The 19,850-nt window shown below is 46.3% G+C and overlaps 1 protein-coding gene across 2 annotated transcripts in view; it reads left to right on the plus strand.

The window, feature by feature from the left end:
* Positions 1–19,850, plus strand: part of mppe1 (metallophosphoesterase 1) — a 107,353-nt gene that overhangs the window by 19,075 nt on the left and 68,428 nt on the right. For both annotated transcript variants that reach the window (XM_085992351.1, XM_085992350.1), the window contains exons 2-3: positions 5,748–5,856; positions 13,029–13,132. In XM_085992351.1, coding sequence (XP_085848477.1) covers positions 5,748–5,856; positions 13,029–13,132 — 213 coding nt within the window. The remainder of the gene's footprint in view (positions 1–5,747; positions 5,857–13,028; positions 13,133–19,850) is intronic.

Consider the following 19,850-nt stretch of genomic DNA (forward strand, 5'->3'; position numbering starts at 1 on the left):
TGGTGGCCTGTTGTTGTGTGCACTGCCTCCCATGGTGGAATAGCTTGGCCAGTGTGGTGGCCTGTTGTTGTGTGCACTGCCTCCCATGGTGGAATAGCTTGGCCAGTGTGGTGGCCTGTTGTTGTGTGCACTGCCTCCCATGGTGGAATAGCTTGGCCAGTGTGGTGGCCTGTTGTTGTGTGCACTGCCTCCCATGGTGGAATAGCTTGGCCAGTGTGGTGCCCTGTTGTTGTGTGCACTGCCTCCCATGGTGGAATAGCTTGGCCAGTGTGGTGGCCTGTTGTTGTGTGCACTGCCTCCCATGGTGGAATAGCTTGGCCAGTGTGGTGCCCTGTTGTTGTGTGCACTGCCTCCCATGGTCGAATAGCTTGGCCAGTGTGTTAAGTGCAGAAAGTGCTATTGAGGATCATGCCAGTGCCATAGCTGCGGGAGGAGGGCTGGCCATTAGGCCTTTGAGGTCCCTTTGCCCATAATGTGAGGTGCACATGCAAGGATGAGGAGGACACTGGAAAGGGTACTCACCTTGACCATCCGAGTGAGGTCGTTGTACTTCTTGCGGCATTGGTCACCAGTCCTGGGGACATCGCTGTTGACTGACACCCTGTGGGCGATTTTCCTCCAGGCTCTCCTGTACTGCCTCCTGGGAGCCTTCTTGCCACTGTCCGGGCACAAGATCTCTTTGTACCTTTCCAACCCTCTAACCAGCACCCTCAAAGCATGCTGGGAGAAGCGCTGCGCTCGTTCACGGGCCTTCTCCATGGTTTCAGGCGCTATTTGGGTCCACCAGCAGTGTTCAGGCCTAGCTGCAGGGCTCCACTATCCAGGGCGTGGCTGCAGACAAAGTCGACCCTTCCCCCTTGTAAGAGCTGGCCGGCGTCAGGGTGTCTGCTGTCAATCAAAACATGACCGCACCTGCGCTGCGCCCGGCCTCGGCGTTATCAGTCCGCATCGCCGGCTTAGCGCCTGAAGATAGGAGTGCAACGCCAGTTTCAGCGCTCGCCCAAACTCTTGGCCAGATCTACTGAATTTCGGCGAAGTGACCTGCAGTTTCCGGCGGGCGCTAACTTTAGCGACCGCCCGACTTTACCGCCCCAAAAGTGGCTAGACTGAATTTCTAGGCCCAGCATTCCATTAGCCTTTTTGATTATTTTCTGTACTTGTCTGTGACATTTTAATGATCTATGTACCTGGACCCCTAAGTCCCGCTGGACTTCTAGCTTTTCACCATTTATGCCATTAATTTCTGCTATCAGAAAAGTTAAAGAATCTGTCAGGCTGTCCAGTGGTCCCCACCAGATGCTTGAGCTCAGTATGGCATTCAGAACCTGCAAATCCTCCTTTTGTATTGCTGCTAGGCAGAACATGATTTGCCATAATACATGCCTTGCGTCTGCCTTTAATAAGTAAACCAGCTGCATTTTTAAAAAAAACAGCAAATTGTACATTGGAACATATATCCTGGGTTCAAAATTGTAATAGTCACCTCACGTCCAAGAACAAAACAAACTGAACAAAAGTATGTTCTTAAAACTCAACCAAAACGAGAACAAGAATGCAAAAGTAAAGTTCCAATGATAATGCAAACATGCAAAATTAAAATAAATGATAGCCAACACTAGAATGCAGAAAATGATGGAATGCACAGCAAGTTCAACAGCCTTTGAAAAGAAAAGTCAGGTTATTGTTTCAGGCGTAAATCTTTTCCTTCCCCAGTCGACTCCAAATTCAAAGCCCTTTTTTTTTGCTCAATGAAGGAACCAGTCATGCACATTAAACAATTTTAGTGAAACAATACACCAGAACACTAAAAAATGTCACGAGACATCAAAGCAACTATTGCAATGCACGTGATTAAACCTTGAGCACTATAAAACTGCACAGTCTAAAGTTCAGTCATTTTGCGAAATACACTGCGACGTAGGAATAGATGGAACTGGCGTCCTACAAAAGGAATTTCAGCAATTAGGAGATAGATTAAAGAGCAGGCCCAACAAGAGTGGTTAATCTCAGGATTACTCTGGGTTCCGTGTGCTAGACAGCATTGGGATTAGGGTTGCAAAGGGGTGGAAAGTTTCCGGTAAATTTCCGGAAATTTTCCACGGGAAGTTTAGCTTGGGAATTTTGGGAATTTTGCCCAAAAAAGCACATGCTAGCATAATATTGTTTTTTTTGTATTTCTTTTTTTTTCCACAGGTCCTCTCTTAAAATTACTAACAGAGATGGAATCTTAATTATTAAGGAATTTCTTAATCAATATATGTTTATCTTCTTACTTGGCTTGTTTTAATAATTACAAGCTTTGTGTGTGACTGTGAACAAATGTGTCCTGATTGGTTGGATGAGTGGATGAGCGATTAGCTCCCTCTATTTGTAATATTTGCATATCGAATTGTGATTGGCCTGCAGGCATCTGTAAGACTGCTATAGTTTTTTAAGATCCAGGTTAGGGGCCCTGAGGGAAGTCATTTTGTTTTCTGCTGATGTTGTGATGATGCAGTAAGTAAATCAGACTTTATACCAAATAAACCAGTTACTTGTTGAACTCTGTTGTCCTTCAATTTAAAATATACAAAATAATACACTATTGGTGATGTAGCGTCGTGTGTGTACAGGTCATGCTTCCATCACATGGAGCATCAGCAAAAATGTACTCACCCTGTTGCAATCGTGCTGATCGACCGCAGTTCGACACAGAGATGAATGCCCTTTATTTCTCTGCATAGAACAATGCCACGTTTACCGTCGGATGTGTGGAAGCATTTTACCTCAGGCATTAAAGATGGAAAGACTGTGTACATGTGCAAACACTATAGAAAGCCATATGTAAAGAATGCCACAAAGATGCAGCAGCATTTATCCAAATGCAACAACTTCACTCAAAGCTCACAGCAGTCAGCCCAGAGTTCCTCTGCTTCCATTCAAGAAGATGATGGTTCTCATTCAGCATCAGGCTCCTTATCATCAGCAACTCCTGGCCCACTTGGAAGGTTCTTTGATACAATGGATAACCATAGCCAGAAGAATGCAGATGAGTGCCTTGCTCGAGCTGTATATGCAACAGGCTCACCCCTCATGCTCACAGCCAATGTGTACTGGAAGAGATTTTTCAATGTTATTCGCCCTGCATACTGCCCTCCCACCAGACACGCTTTGTCTACTTATTTGCTGGAGGCTGAGTATAACAGAGTCCAAGGAAAGCTCAAAGACACGAAGGACAACAGACACACAGGCACATACATTGCTGATGAGCTGAAAGCGGTCATCAACGATCTTGGATCACAAAAGGTCTTTGCAGTAGTTACTGACAATGCTGTGAATATGAAGGCTGCTTGTGCTCAAGTGGAGGAGGCCTACCCTCATATTACGTCTATTGGGTGCACAGCTCATGGGCTTAACCTGCTCCTCAAGGACATCATGGGTTTGAGAACCATGGAAGCACTGTACAAGAGAGCCAAGCAAGTTGTTAAGTATGTCAGGGGAAAACAGGTAGTTGCAGCAACCTACAACTCCAAGCAAATGACAAAGAACAAGAACACCACACTGAAGCTGCCCAACAACACTAGATGGGGTGGTGTTGTCATAATGTACAACAGCCTTCTGGAGGGTAAGGAGTCGCTGCAAGAAATGGCAATATCCCAGTCTGGGGATATGGAAACCACCATCAAGAAAATACTGCTGGATGATGTGTTTTGGGAGAGAGTGGTTAGCAGCCTTAAACTACTCTCACCAGTAGCATCTGCAATTGCTCAGATTGAAGGAGATGACGCTGTCTTGTCAGATGTTCTCAGGCTTTTTACTGATTTAAAAGAACAAATCAGCATTGCCCTACCCACATCCCTGCTGCTCAAAGCAGAGGAGAAGGCAATTGTTCAATTCATACAGACGCGTCAAGAATTTTGTGTCAAGCCGATTCATGCTGCAGCATACATGCTGGACCCAAAGCATCTTGGGAGACCAATACTTTCTGGAGAACAGATCAACAGCGCTTACAGTGTGATTTCTACCCTCTCACACCATCTCAATCTGGATGTGGGCAAAGTTCTGGGAAGTCTGGCAAAGTTCTCTACCAAGCAAGGTCTTTGGAATGGGGATGGGATATGGGAATCATGCAAGCATATCAGTGCACATAACTGGTGGAAGGGACTTTGTGCATCTGAGGCCCTGTCACCTATTGCATCGGTGATACTCCAAATCCCACCTTCATCAGCGGCCTCTGAATGGAACTGGTCACTTTTTGGGAATACGCATACAGAGGTGCGCAACAGGCTGACTAACAAGAGAGTGGAGAAACTGGTGGCTATCTGGGCGAACCTACAACTTATTGAGCCAGATACAGAAGTGTCCACCACACTGCTAGACACTGACACAGAGGAGGAAATGGACACGTCAGAGCCAGAGTCAGAGAATCAGGAGGAGCAATGAGGAGTAGAAGACTCAGAAGACTCATGAGTAGAAGACTCAAAGGGACAAAATAAGGACAAATTACAGGCTAAATAAGCTGACGCTCTTTTTATTTTATTTTAGATGGGTCTTTTTTGTGGGGGTTCAATAAAGTTCAAAATTATAACCTAAATAAAGTTTTGAAAGCCTGTTTTTATTTGTATGGAACAGTATGTCTATTTTGACGACAAAGATAATATAAGGGTCAGAGACAAAAACCATCAGTGTGCAAAAAAACTCAAAATTCCCATAAATTCCCCAAATTCCCATAAATTCCCGAAAATTCCCATGGAAAGTTTCCTCTTTTAAAAATTCCCAGAATTTTGCAACCCTAATTGGGATAGTAAAATAAGGCAGCTAAATTTGTGGCAGGTGAGATGGTGGAGGAGGGTAGGGTTCAGATTCTTGGGAGATTGGGACCAGTTCTGGGGCAGGAGTAGCCTTTGTCGGGTAGACTGGCAAATGGTATGTTGGCCTTCGTAGCAAGAGGGTTTGAGTACAGGAACAAGGATGTCTTGCTGCAGTTGTACAGGGCCTTGGTGAGACCACACCTTGAGTATTGTGTGCAGTTTTGGTCGTCGTATCTGAGGAAGGATGTTCTTGCCATGGAGGGAGTGCAGCGAAGATTCACCAGGCTGATACCTGGGATGCCAGGAATGACGTATGAGGAGAGATTGGGTTGATTAGGCTTGTATTCGCTGGAGTTTAGAAGAATGAGAGGGGATCTCATTGAAACTTATAAAATTCTAACAGGACTAGACAGGCTAGATGCGGGAAGGATGTTCCCGATGGTCGGGGAGTCCAGAACCAGGGGTCACAGTCTAAGGATAAGGGGTAAGCCATTTAGGACAGTGATGAGGAGGAATTTCTTCACCCAGAGAGCGGTGAACCTGTGAAATTCTCTACCACAGAAGGCAGTAGAGGCCAATTCATTAAATACATTCAAGAAGGAGTTAGATATATTTTTAAGGCTAAAGGGATCAAGGGATATGGGGAGAAGGCAGGGACAGGGTACTGAATTTGGATGATCAGCCATGATCTCATTGAATGGCGGAGCAGGCTCAAGGAGCCGAATGGCCGACTCCTGCTCCTATCTTCTATGTTTCTATGTTTCCTCCAACATCTCTGTTCCAGCAAACATATTCCCTTGTTGCGTGCGCCTCAGAGCACTTCACAAATTGAGTGACTTCAAAGCGCAGCGGCCGTCGTTATGTAGCAACGTGAAGAGAACGAATGACAAAAATTGTGACATTTCTTCCGCAACGTCGTAGCCAGCAATCTGTTTAATGGCTATTCTGTCTCTCCAGGGAATGGCAAATGGAACAGGCCTTTCAGACTGCTTTGTGGTTCTTTGAACCGGATGCTGTGTTCATTCTCGGTGACCTGTTTGATGAGGGGAAGTGGAGTTCCCCAGAGGTACTATATTGTGTTTTTTATCATGTTCTGGCCTGTAAGTCTGCTGGACCATTCAATCAATCCAGTCACAATTGGGGTATAATTGTAACTATTAAATTGGTGTACTACTTTTGATTAAATGCCACAAATATGTACAAAAAATGTCATATTGAACCGTGTGTACTAAAAGCAGTACTAGTTGATATATATTTCTGAGGGTAAATATTCTATTGAGAGTAACAGCCTTTTTCCCCCTTCCCCCCTTCCGCACCCCCACTCCTAATTTTCACTAACCAGCTCTCTCCAGGGCATGCACCTTCTGCGACTCAGGACAGCCTGTTTTGCTAATCCTCAGTTTGGCAGAACGGCATGAGCAGCCTGTTGAACAGTGACCATGTGGTCTCCTTGCTCCTCAGAGGGAGGCACAGGAAACTTTGTGATATCCGGCACTGACGGGACCGGCGTGTTGCCGATCTATCAAAACTGCCGGACATACAAAGTTAATGTTGAAGCATACGGAGGTTTTCATCTCCATATCTGACAACAAACACTGTTGCTTAGCAACAGCTTCTAAAGAGTCGGCTGCAGCTGCAAGCGTCTCTAGCTGAAGCTGTTGCTATAGCTACAGACCTTGCAGTGCCTGACTGGGGAAAAAAAAAGAACGAGAACTAAAAAAACTTACAGAAAACAGCTCCTGATTTTTGCCGTTAGATCGAGTATTCCGGACATAAAACCTCCGGATAAACCAAAGTTTCCTGTACCTGGCTCGATTTGGCAAGGCCCCCCCCCCCTGTTGAGGTTAGTTGTAGTGGGGATTTGAACCTTCTCTGGTGCTCTTAACAGTAGAGCTACCACGCGATCCAGTTATTTGAATTTAGAGTTCCTGCCCGCTTGGTTTTAATTTACATTCTTTTTAAATCGAATCATAGAATATAATAGAATCGTAAATATCTTCCCTCCTCCTCTAAGACAACTATACAATCTTACCCGAGAAAGTAGACCTGTTCCTGGGCTTCTGCCAATGCTGTTGTTAAGCTGGCCTGTAGAAGGTGAACAAGAATAGCCTCTGGGTGATTCACTGCTGGATTTTCTTATTTTTATTTCACCTCTATCCTTGTACCAGTCTAAGCATACAGAATGACCTTTTCTTGCAAGAATTGTAGCAGGAAAGCTACATTCTTACAACCACAACTTGTATTTATATAGCGCCTTTAACGTAGTAAAACGTCCCAAGGTGCTTCACAGGAGCGATTGCCCCCCAAAAATTCAACCCCGAGCCACATAAGGAGATATTAGGACAGTTGACCTAAAGCTAGGAGTGGGCCTTTGGCGTAGCGGTAGCATCCCCGCCGCTGGGCCAGAAGGCGTAGGGTTTCGAACCCCACTCCAGACAGTCCTGGCAAGTGGAGTCGGAGCTCCGGCTCTAAATTCTGGGTTGACATCCAGCAGGATACTTTCGTCCATGGATGTGGGTGGCCCCCCCCCCCCTCGTATGGGTTGTGGGAGCCCGTAAAACCCTCCCGCCATAGGACTAACCACCCTAATGGCTGGTACGAAGATGGTTACGGTCACGGAAGGAGCATTAATCGCGGCCAGAAATCCTCCCACCACTTCATACAGTTCCCCAAAGGGAACAGTGTGAAGACACGTACGACGACGACCTAAAGCTCTTGGAGGAGAGAGGCGAAGAGGTTTAGGGAGGGAGTTCCAGAGCTCAGGGCCTCGGCAGCTGAAGGCACGGCTACCAATAGTGGAGCGCTGAAAATTGGGGATGTTTGAAGAGGCCAGAATTGGAGGAGCGCAGGTCTCAGAGGGTTGTAGGGCTGGAGGAGGTTACAGAGACAGGGAGGGGCGAGGCCATGGTGGGATTTGAAAACAAGGATTAGAATTTTATAATTGAGGCCTTGCCGAACCGGGAGCCAATGTAGGTCAGCGAGCACAGGGGCGATGGGTGAACGGGACTTGCTGTAAGTTAGGGTACGGGCAGCAGAGTTTTGGATGAGCTCAAGTTTACGGGGGGTGCAAGATGGGAGACCGGCCAGGAGTGCATTGGAACACTGACATACAGTGACACCACAGTGTAGGGCAGCTGATCAAATAGACGATGCACTGATACGAGGTGGTTTCGCTGACATACTCATTTCCGCTAAATTTCTATGAGGAAGTACTGTGCAGAGTCCCGTGACTCTCAAAGGGAATCCTGCCACAGCAGTCAAGTGGGGGTTGGCATGTAGCAATGAAGTGAAACTGAAGGAGCCTGTGATGAATTCAGCGGCGCTGCTACCTTGAGAGCTTTTCTTGGATGTTCTCTCTGGACACCTCTGGAGAATTGCAGCATAGCTAGCATCGCTAGTGGTCAGTTACAAAAACCATGAGGTCAAAATAAAAACAGAAAATGCTGGAAATACTCAGCAGGTCAGGCAGCATCTGTGGAGAGAGAAACCGAGTTAACAGCCCCGATTATAACTCCCGGTGCATTCCCTGCTCAGGCCTGAGTTAAATTATCGTCGGGGCTCAATGGTGTCATTGGGCTGCCACATGCATGGCTCCGGGCGCGTGTCCTTGCCTGCCTGCTCAGGAGAGCAGGTTAAAATTGCAGATGCTGCAATCATGGCGGCTTTCGGACCGGTAAGAGCCAGGGCGATTTTAACTGCCCACCCGCCAGGTTTCTGCCGAGCGAGTAGGGTTAAAATCGCCCCCAATGTTTCAGGTCAATGACCGAAAGCTGTCCACAGATGCTGCCTGTCCTGCTGAGTATTTCCAGCATTTTCTGCTTTTATTTCAGATTCCCACATCCGCAGTATTTTGCCTTTTGAGTAAGGGCAGAATGCTGGGAATAGCTAGCCCAGCATTTTGAAAATCTTTGCACTAATGAAATACACCCAAATATTTGGTTATTTGGTACTTGTATTAAAAAAAACCGAAGAAATATTTAATTGTTTAAACCCTTGATAAACAGAATTTCTAAAAGAAAAATACATTTTTGGGAGGTTTAAATTATAATGTATGGAAATACTTTTCACTTTGTCTTGTGGCTACCTTCCAAGAAATATCTCCGAAATGATCCAAGGACTATGTTGGTCTAGAATGGAGACTTCAGCCTCAAGATGTTGGCGAACAAAGACGTGAAGAAATTCCCAGGAAGGGTGCAATTGCTTTGAGGATATTTTGGACATCTCAATAACAATTAAGGCCAAATATGTCCAGGCAAATAGACATGGCTACAGGAAAAGGAAAACTAGTTTAATCTAGCAGTGTTCCACAGGCCAGGGACTGTCTTGTCAGTCATAGGAATGGACAGGGATGTTTTTGTTCTGTATAGTGGGATCAGGCTGTGTACGGTGGGATCACGTTGTGTAAGGCGGGATCACGGCGTCTATGGTGGGATCACGCCGTGTAGGGTGGGATCACGCCGTGTAGGGCGGGATCCCGCTGTGTAGGGCGGGATCCTGCTGTGTAGGGTGGGATCACGCACTCTAGGGTGGGATCAGGCTGTGCACGGTGGGATCACGCTGTGTAGGGTGGAATTACGCCGTCTGTGGAGGGGTCATGCTGTGTAGGGTGGGATCACGCACTCTAGGGTGGGATCATGCTGTGTAGGGTGGGATCCTGCTGTGTAGGGTGGGATCACGCACTCTAGAGTGAGATCCTGCTGTGTAGGGTGGGATCCTGATGTGTAGGGTGGGATCCTGCTGTGTAACGTGGGATCCTGCTGTGTAGGCTGGGATCATGCTGTGTAGGCTGGGATCATGCTGTGTAGGCTGGGGTCATGCTGTGTAGGGTGGGATTATGCACTCTAGGGTGGGATCATGCTGTGTAGGGTGGGATCATGCTGTGTAGGGTGGGATCCTACTGTGTAGGCTGGGATCACGCTGTGTAGGGTGGGATCACGCTGTGTAGAGTGGGATAGAAACATAGAAACATAGAAGATAGGAGCAGGAGTAGGCCATTCGGCCCTTCGAGCCTGCTCCGCCATTCAATGAGATCATGGCTGATCATCCAAATTCAGTACCCTGTCCCTGCCTTCTCCCCATATCCCTTGATCCCTTTAGCCTTAAGAAATATATCCAACTCTTTCTTGAATATATTTAATGAACTGGCCTCCACCGCCTTCTGTGGCAGAGAATTCCACAGGTTCACCACTCTCTGGGTGAAGAAATTCCTCCTCATTTCAGTCCTAAATGTCCTACCCCTTATCCTTAGACTATGACCCCTGGTTCTGGACTCCCCGACCATCGAGAACATCCTTCCAGCATCTAGTCTGTCCAGGCCTGACAAAATTTTATAGGTTTCGATGAGATCCCCTCTCAATCTTCTAAACTCCAGTGAGTATAAGCCCAATCGACACAATCTCTCCTCATACGTCATTCCTGCCATCTCAGGTATCAGCCTGGTGAATCTTCGCTGCACTCCTTCCATGGCAAGAACGTCCTTCCTCAGATAAGGCGACCAAAACTGCACACAATCCTCAAGGTGCGGTCTCACCAAGGCCCTGTACAACTGCAGCAAGACATCCTTGTTCTTGTACTCGAACCCTCTTGCTACGAAGGCCAACATACCATTTGCCTTCTTAACCGCCTGCTGCACCTGCATGCTTACCTTCAGCGACTGGTGCACAAGAACACCCAGGTCTCTTTGCACTTCCCCTTCTCCCAATCTATTGCCATTCAAATAATAATCTGCCTTCCTGTTTTTGCCACCAAAGTGGATAACCTCACATTTATCCACATTATAGTGCATTTGCCATGTTTCTGCCCAATCACCTAACCTGTCCAAATCATACTGGAGTTTCATGACATCCTCCTCACAGCATACCCTCCCACCCAGCTTTGTGTCGTCTGCAAATTTGGAGATATTACATCCAATTCCCTCGTCCAGATCATTAATATATATTGTGAACAGCTGGGGTCCTAGGACCGATCCTTGCGGTACCCCACTAGTCACTGCCTGCCACTCGGAAAACGACCCGTTTATTCCAACTCTTTGCTTTCTGTCCACCAACCAGTTCTCTATCCAAGTCAATACCTTGCCCCCAATAATATTAATAATCAACTTTATTGTCATTGTTAGTGCACAAGTGCAGTACAACAAAATGTAGGCTTGCGGCTCCCGAGAGTGTACATTTAGATTAAGACATTTAAACATTCAACATTCATTTGGCTTGTAATACATTAACATAAACATAATAAAGTGCATTGGCAGATGTGCCATGTGCCTTAATTTTGCACGCTAATCTCTTATGCGGGACCTTATCGAAAGCCTTCTGAAAGTCCAAATACACCACATCCACTGGCTCTCCCTTATCTATTTTACCAGTTACAGCCTCAAAAAATTCCAGTAGATTAGTCAAGCATGATTTACCTTTTGTAAATCCATGTTGACTTTGTCCGATCCTGTCACTGCTTTCCAAGTGCTCTGCTATTACATCTTTTATAATGGACTCTAGCATTTTCCCCACTACCGATGTCAGGCTTACCGGTCTATAATTCCCCGCTTTTTCTCTGCCACCTTTTTTGAATAGTGGGGTAACATTAGCTACCCTCCAATCCATGGGTACTGTTCCAGAGTCTATTGAGTTCTGGAAGATGACCAGCAATGCATCTACTATTTCTAGGGCCACTTCCTTAAGTACCCTGGTATGTAGATTATCAGGCCCTGGGGATTTATTGGCCTTCAGTCCCATCAATTTTCCTAACACCATTTCCCTACAAATACTGATTTCTTTCAGTTCCACCCTTTCATCAGACCCTATGTTCCCCAGTATTTCTGGGAGGTTATTTGTATCCTCCTTTGTGAAGACAGAACCAAAATATGTATTTAGTTGGTCTGCCATTTCTTTGTTCCCCATTATAAATTCCCCCGATTCTGACTGCAAGGGACCTACACTTGACTTCACCAATCTTTTTCTCTTCACATATCTATAAAAGCTTTTACAGTCAGTTTTTATGTTCCCTGCAAGCTTACTCTCATATTCTATTTTCCCTTTCTTAATTAATCCCTTTGTCCTCCTTTGTTGAATCCTAAACTGCTCCCAATCCTCAGGATTATTGCTTTTTCTGGCCAATTTGTATGTCCTCTCCTTGGATCTTATGCTATCCCTAACTTCCCTTGTTAGCCACGGTTGAGTCACCTTTTTTGTTTTATTTTTATGCCAAACTGGGATGAACAACTTCTGTAGTTCATCCATTCGGTCTTTGAATGTTTGCCATTGCCTATCCACCGTCAACCCTTTGAGTGCCATTCCCCAATCAATCCTACCCAACTCGCTCCTCAGACCATCGTAGTTTCCTTTATTTAAATTGAGGACCCTAGTTTCTGAGTCAACTACTTCATTCTCCATCTTAATGAAGAATTCGATCAAATTATGATCGCTCCGACCCAAGGGGTCTCGCACTCTAGGGTGGGATCATGCTGTGTAGCATGGGATCACGCACTCTAGCGTGGGATCCTTCTGTGTAGGGTGGGATCCTTCTGTGTAGGTTGGGATCCTTCTGTGTAGGTTGGGATCCTGCTGTGTAGGGTGGGATCCTGCTGTGTAGGCTGGGATCCTGCTGTGTAGGCTGGGATCCTGCTGTGTAGGCTGGGATCACGCTGTGTAGGGTGGGATCACGCACTCTAGGGTGGGATCACACACTCTAGGGTGGGATCACGCTGTGTAGGGTGGGATCACGCACTCTAGGGTGGGATCACGCTGTGTAGGGTGGGATCACGCACTCTAGGGTGAGATCACGCTGTGTAGGGTGGGATCACGCACTCTAGGGTGGGATCACACACTCTAGGGTGGGATCACGCTGTGTAGGGTGGGATCACGCACTCTAGGGTGGGATCACGCTGTGTAGGGTGGGATCACGCACTCTAGGGTGGGATCACGCTGCGTAGGGTGGGATCACGCACTCTAGGGTGAGATCACGCTGTGTAGGGTGGGATCACGCACTCTAGGGTGGGATCACGCTGTGTAGGGTGGGATCACGCTGTGTAGGGTGGGATCACGCTCTGTAAGGCGGGATCACGCTCTGTAAGGTGGGATCCTGCTGTGTAGGGCGGGATCACGCTGTGTAGGGCGGGATCATGCTGTGTAGAGCGGGATCACGTAGCCTGTTTCCTTTTTGTTTCTCGACTATATACAGGTATTCTAAGACTTAATTAGATGGTGAATCTATCATTCCTGTACTGATTCTGGGTCTATTCAATAGGACTTTAAAGATGATGTGAAGCGTTTTCAAATGATGTTCAGACGTTCGACCAGCACAGAGTTGTTTGTGGTAGTTGGGAATCACGACATTGGCTTTCATTATGAGTAAGTATAACCTACATACAATAATTAAAGCTCCACCCAAGTAGGGTGGAGTTCTTGTAATCAGTGTTCCTGTCTGCCTGTTGATCTACTGTCTATTAATAAGAACATTTCAGAAATACTTCACCCAGTTATGCCAAATTTGTAAACTTGGTCTCAGTGGTGAATGCCTCGAACCAGTCTGAAATGTTATTTGGGCTGGGCCGAGCCCCATCAGAAGATTCTCATCGTCTAACATGCCTTATGGTTTTCCCATATCTTCCACTGCTTCATCTGCTTTCTCGGGTGGACGTAAAAGAGGGCAGTACCCTTGCCTCTGGGTCAGAAGGTTGTGGGTTCAAGTCCCACTCCAGAAGTACAAAAATCTAAACCGACACTCCAGTGCTGCACTTGTCGGAGGTGCCGTCTTTTGGATGAGACGTTAAACCGAGGCCCTGTCTTCTCTCTCAGGTGGATGTGAAAGATTCCATGGCACTATTTTGAAGAAGAGCAGGGGAATTATCCTTGGTGTCCTAGCCAATACTTCTCCCTCAACCAATATAACCAAAAACAGATTATTGGTCATTATCACGTTGCTGTTAGTGGGAGCTTGCTGTGTGCAAATTGGCTACCGCGTTTCCCACAGTGACTTCACTTCAAAAGTACTTCATTGGCTGTAAAGCGCTTTGAGATGTCCGGTGGTCGTGAAAGGCGCAATAGAAATGCAAAATGCAAGTCCTCCTGCTTCTCCCCCACCCTCCCAATCTCCCTCCCTCCGCACCCCCCGACACCCCTGTAAAGATGACTAATTTTTTAAAAGCGAAACCCATCTGCTTTTAGGTTTGTTTTTAACACAGCTACTTTATACTTTTAAAAAAAACAAAGTTAATGCTGATTTCTCCTTGGTTTTGTTAACAGAAGATTATTTTAAGAGATTTAAAAAATTATATATTTAAAAAAATAAATAAATAAAACTGTTGGAGGGAATCATCCCCAGGTCACTGCAAGAGTTGGCACAGTGACGAGAGGCAGCGCATTATCCTGACGATTTCCAAAATTAAATTCCTTTTTGAATAAAACTTAAAACAGCAGCGGGTGAGAGGGTAGTGTGGTAGTCCGGGGAGGTGATTGGCTGCATATCTGGCAGACCATAGACTGGGAGACCAAACATGAATAGAACTCATCAAGATTAAACTTGAAAGTATTTTTTACCAAGAAAGTGAAACGTTGGCCCAGAATCTGCGGTCAGCGGGCGAAGCGAAGCGAGGGCGCTCGGCGCTGACCCCGAAGTACGCTCCGCACAAGGACCTCGCTCGCGATCCCTGTGTCGAGAACTTTGGGTTTTCCGACCTTCAGTTCAAATCAGCGGAGTACGGCGGGGATTCCCTTGTGTGAGCTGCTGTGACGTCAACAAGCTGTCTAAGCAGCTAATCAAAAGGCAGAATTCTCACAGACAGCGAACAAGGAAGTAAGTAAGCTCTTAAAATTCTAACTTTTTTAAATAGTTAGGGAGAGATTGGGGCTCTCACGCGGGGAAAAGGCAAACCTGAAGTAAAGATGGACAAACTTTAAAAAATATATATTTTTTTGAAAAGTTTAAATTTTTATTAAAATGGATCAATTTTACACTGCATAAAATTTAAATGAGTTTTCCAGGCCCTTAACATTTGTTTAGCGGTAATAACGCTGTCAAAACGCCAGTTACACCAAATCCCTCTGGGTCTAACGTTTAGTGGGGAATTAAACAGCGTAATCACTGCGGAAGAGCCGAAGTTCTCGTCAGTTTCCCTGACCTGGGTGATTTCACTGATTGCCAGTTCTGGGTGGGGGTGGTGGGGCGGTTTGCACAGCGCAGCCTGTGTCGGAGCTGTCAATGACAGACCGCCGCTTCAGGGTTTCCGTACACGCGCACAGGCGCTAAATCCCGAAGTTGCGGTCAGTTTCAACAGCAGAACGACAGCGAACGCTGGCTGCCAGTTCGCCGTCATCTCGACCGCAAATTCCGAGCCGTTGTTCTTGATGCCAGCCCAGCCACGTGGAGGCAGAGACTGCGAGTTAGAAACATAGGAAGAGGAGGAGGCCATTCAGCCGCTCGAGCCTGTTCCACCATTCAGTTAGTTCATGGCTGATCTGTATCTTGACTCCATCTACCCGCCTTAGTTCTGTAACCCTAAATACCCTTCCTAGCAAAAATCTATCAATCTCAGAAATTTTCAATTGACCCCTAGCCTCAACAGCTTTTTGTCAGAGAGAGTCCCAGATTTTCACTACCCTTTGTGTGAAAAAGTTATGGCCCCTTTGTTCTGGACTCACCTACCAGAGGAAATAGTTTCTCTCTATCTACCATATCATATACCTGTTATAAATCTCATCATCATAAAGAAACTACTCATGAAATAACACTGGACGGCCAGCTGGTGGCGCCGTCCAAGGAGTATAAATACTCGGGCGTGGGCTCAGCTTGCCCAGGGACATTTTGTAAGACAGGAACTAGTGAAGTACAACTAGACCTCTATGTTCTGAAACAAGTTGATTAAAGCCTTGCTTTATACTCAAACCAAGTGTGTAGTGAGTTTTATTACGTCAATATCCTTTAATCATCTTAAACAGCTCAATTAGATCACCCCTTAATCTATATACAAACCTAGTCTATGCAACCTGTCCTCCTAGTTTAACCCTCTAAGCCCTGGTATCATTCTGGTGAATCTGCGCTGCACCCCCTCCAAGGCCAATATACCCTTCCTGAGGTGCGGGGCCCAGCACTGAACGCAGTTGTCAAACAGGCTGGCTTCCGGACGGGGAACCTGCTGGGAAGTAAAGACGCACACTGTGACGTTAAAACTGCACAGCGTGCAGGGGAAACCGGGACTTCCGGGTTTCCCAACCCAAAACTCCTCCCCCTCACTCCCAAAATCTGCCCCAGTCAAGATTGGGGCTGCAAAGTCTAAATCAGGAGATGTAAATTAGAATATTCAATGTAAAATTGTGTACAGAAAGCGAAATAGAGAGAGGGAATAAGAGAAAGAGAAAAAAAATAAAGAAAAAGTAAAAAAAAATTATTTAAATCATTTTTTAAAATCTCCAACAATAATTAAAATCTGAAGGAATGAGAATCCACACTTGTATAAATGTCAATATTCAGTGCCAGAAAGGTTGTTTGGTAGTAATTAAGACTTATCATGGCATTAAAAATTCAATTACACTTGAATGGACAAGCCCTAGCTTTTTTTGGAGTGTTTAGTGGGTGAGTGCCGCAACTTCACACCCTTCATGTGTTTGAATGCCGAGTCTCTTGGCGAGGTATCGGTGTAGCGAATTGCAGGGCAACTTCCTGATTTCTGCGTTCAAGTGCCCACGTGCCGATGCCGGAAGTTGCTGTCCGATTTACTCCTTAATAACGTCGAGCGCTGACCGCCTCACCGTTGATCCTGCCGCAAAATCCGGGCCACTGTTCCAGAAGATTCGCTGCCTTTGGGACTCGAGCTCCTGCTTTTCCAAGTCTGTGTGAAAATCAAAGTGGCTGAAGCTGAATCACGGCGCCAAGATTTAGCACACTGTTGAGTCTGACACCCCAACAGAAGGCGGGGCAGCCTCAGAAATGTAAACACTCACATTACACAAGATTTTAAAACATCTGGGTATTTACGTACAACATCCAGATGTTTTGAAATTCTCAACTGGGGAGGCATGTATGAAGTTTAAATCCACATCCCCATTAACTGGTATTATTGGTACTAACAGACTTATCCAGCGGTGAGTAACACTGCGAAAAGCTCCCAGACCTCAAACAGGACAAACAAGCAAATCATTTGTCACAGGACTGAACCACCTGGGCTTTGAGTGCTGGATTGCCAGACCTCGTGGCCAACATGTTGGAGTCCCCTAACGGCCCTACCCTCCCCGCTGCCTGCCCGTATCCTTTAATATCCCTCTTTTTCAAGCAACTATCGAATTACCCTTTTTCATTTAAAAAAAAAGGACTTTGCTTTAACAAGTTTGTGGGAGGGAATTCCACCCTCCATAAAGATTTTTTTTCCAACATAAGACATAAGAAATAGGAGCAAAAGTTGGCCATGTGGCCCCTCGAGCCAAGGGCTCCATTTGTCCCTTTTATGACTCTTATATACTTGTGCAGCCAGCTTCTAATTACCTTTTTATCTGCACATCAACATCCTTGTGCTGCCTTCCTTTAGGAATTTATGTTAGTTTTCAAGTTAATTCAGGGGTTTCAGTAATTTGGGTCGATTTCCATTGTGTGCCGCCACCTAGTGGATATTTGGTACCTAGCAAGTGCAGTAAAGTAAACTACTGTGTAGCACAGACCTGCAGCTCGACACATGGTCTGGCAGTTATTTTCTTGTTATGCTCCGGCCTTGGACACTATTTGTCTGTAAGTACTTGAGAATGTTATAGATGATTAGTGTACACTATATTTTGCAGAAAATGTTTAGTTTGTAACCTTTTTCTGTAAGGAAACCTGCACAGCTAGCCATGAAGTGCTCGCTCTCTGCATCTAGCTGGTTAACTTGTAGCTGTATTTTGATGCACTATGTACAGGGCTAATTTAAAGTGAATGTAAGAGAATGCCTTTCAGTTTGCTAAATGTATATTCACAGTAAGCTGTGTTTCCACGTGTTTTGGTAAGTTACATGCCAAATGTACTGTGTTGCTCAGGCTTACCTAAATGTGTGTATGCATATCAGTTATGTGCTTGTATACTAATGTATGCTTCCATTTCTGTATTGTATTTCAGTTTCACAATAAGAATCTTTCAGTAAAGTTTACAAGAAAAGTCAAGCCTTGTGATTTTTATGGGAAGATATCAAGTTGGTAGCTACCTGTCTAGCTCTGCATAGGAACGCGCTGCAAGGGCAGGTTAATCCTTTTGTTCCTCTACTCCATATTTAATGTTGCTGTACAGCAATATGCACAGTAAGTTATTCCATTGTAACATGGCAGTAAGATCAGTCTTGATTTCACTGCCAGCCAAATCATGTAATACACATACAGGCACCTTCTGTCTGTCTTTCAAGTCTGAGCACCGACAGCCTCATTGCTGCTACAGAAATCCTAAAAATGGTTCAAAGTCTTTCAATTTGTCAATTATAAATAAAAAAGAAAAGAAAGACTTTCACGACTACCGGACGTCTCAAAGCGCTTTACAGCCAATGAAGTGCTTTTGAAGTGTAGTCGCTGTTGTAATGTAGGAAACGCGGCAGCCAATTTGCACACAGCAAGCTCCCACAAACAGCAATGTGATAATCAGATATTCTGTTTTAGTGATATTGATTGAGGGATAAATATTGGCCAGGACACCGGGGAGAACTCCCCTGCTCTTCTTCAAAATAGTGCCATGGAATCTTTCACGTCCACCTGAGAGAGAAGACAGGGCCTCGGTTTAACGTCTCAACCGAAAGACGGCGCCTCCAGCAAGTGCAGCACTGGAGTGTCAGTTTAGATTTTTGTACTAAAGTCTCTGGAGTGGGACTTGAACCCACAACCTCTGACCCAGAGGCAAGGGTGATGCCCACTGAGCCACAGCTGACACTGACCAATAGAAACACAGCTTGCAGTGTGATGTGCCTTCAATAACTCAAAGACAAGGAGTTTAAAGAATTCAACTAAAGGCTTTTAATCACTAAGAACATAGCAGGTCTTCCCACATCGGGTTCATCTGGTAGTGAGTGACTCATACAGCTCCTGAGACCTTTATATGGCAAAAGACAGGGGCGTAGCCCATACACACAATAGGAACAAAAGGGTGTGGTTCACACAATACAAGCAGGTAAAATACAAGCAGGTCTGATGAAGGCATATTTCATCATATTCACCCCTTCTACAGATTTAGTCTGTCCGGGGGTGTGATAGTCCTTCCTGAACGTCGCAACAGTACCTCGGGTTCCGACCGGGAGTCCGTGGTGCCCTCCTGGGCATACCCATGTGCCGGGGGTGTTGCAGGTGCTTCTGGGGGTGGTGAGGATACCTCTGGGGATGGTGGAGGTTCTTCTGGGGGTGGTGATGGGTCGTCGTCGTCGCTTCCTGCCGAGGCGAGGTCCTTTATGGACACGGTGTCTTCATGCCCGTCGGCGTGCTTGACGTACGCGTACTGTGGGTTTGCGTGGAGTAGGTGTACTGCCTCCACGAGGGGATCCGTTTTGTGGCCCCTCACATGCTTCCGTAACAGGACTGTCCCTGGGGTGGCGAGCCACGAGGGTAGGGATACTCCTGAGGTTGATTTGCGGGGAAAAACAAACATCTTCTCGTGAGGAGTGGCGTTAGTAGCAGTACACAGTAGCGACCTTATCGAGTGGAGTACGTCTGGGAGGACCTCCTGCCAGCGGGAGGTGGGGAGGCCTTTAGACCTTAGTGCTAAGGTGACCGCCTTCCACACTGTCGCGTTCTCCCTCTCCACTTGCCCATTACCCCGGGGGTTATAACTAGTGGTCCGACTCGTGGCTATCCCCTTCGACAGCAGGTATTGGTGCAGTTCATCGCTCATGAACGACGCCCCCCTGTCAGTGTGGATGTAGTTAGGCATGCCGAACATGCAAAACAGGTTGCTGAGGCACTTGATGACCGTGGCACTGGTCATATCTGGGCAGGGGTAGGCGAATGGGAAGCGGGAGTACTCGTCCACAATGTTGAGAAAGTACACATTGCGGTCGGTGGAGGGGAGTGGTTCCTTGAAATCTAAGCTCAGGCGCTCGAATGGCCGTGTAGCTTTGATCAGGTGGGCTCGGTC

Source organism: Somniosus microcephalus, chromosome 7 (assembly GCF_052327205.1).
Source record: "Somniosus microcephalus isolate GS21.2 chromosome 7, FLI_Smic_1.0, whole genome shotgun sequence".
Taxonomy (NCBI): Eukaryota; Metazoa; Chordata; class Chondrichthyes; order Squaliformes; family Somniosidae; genus Somniosus; species Somniosus microcephalus.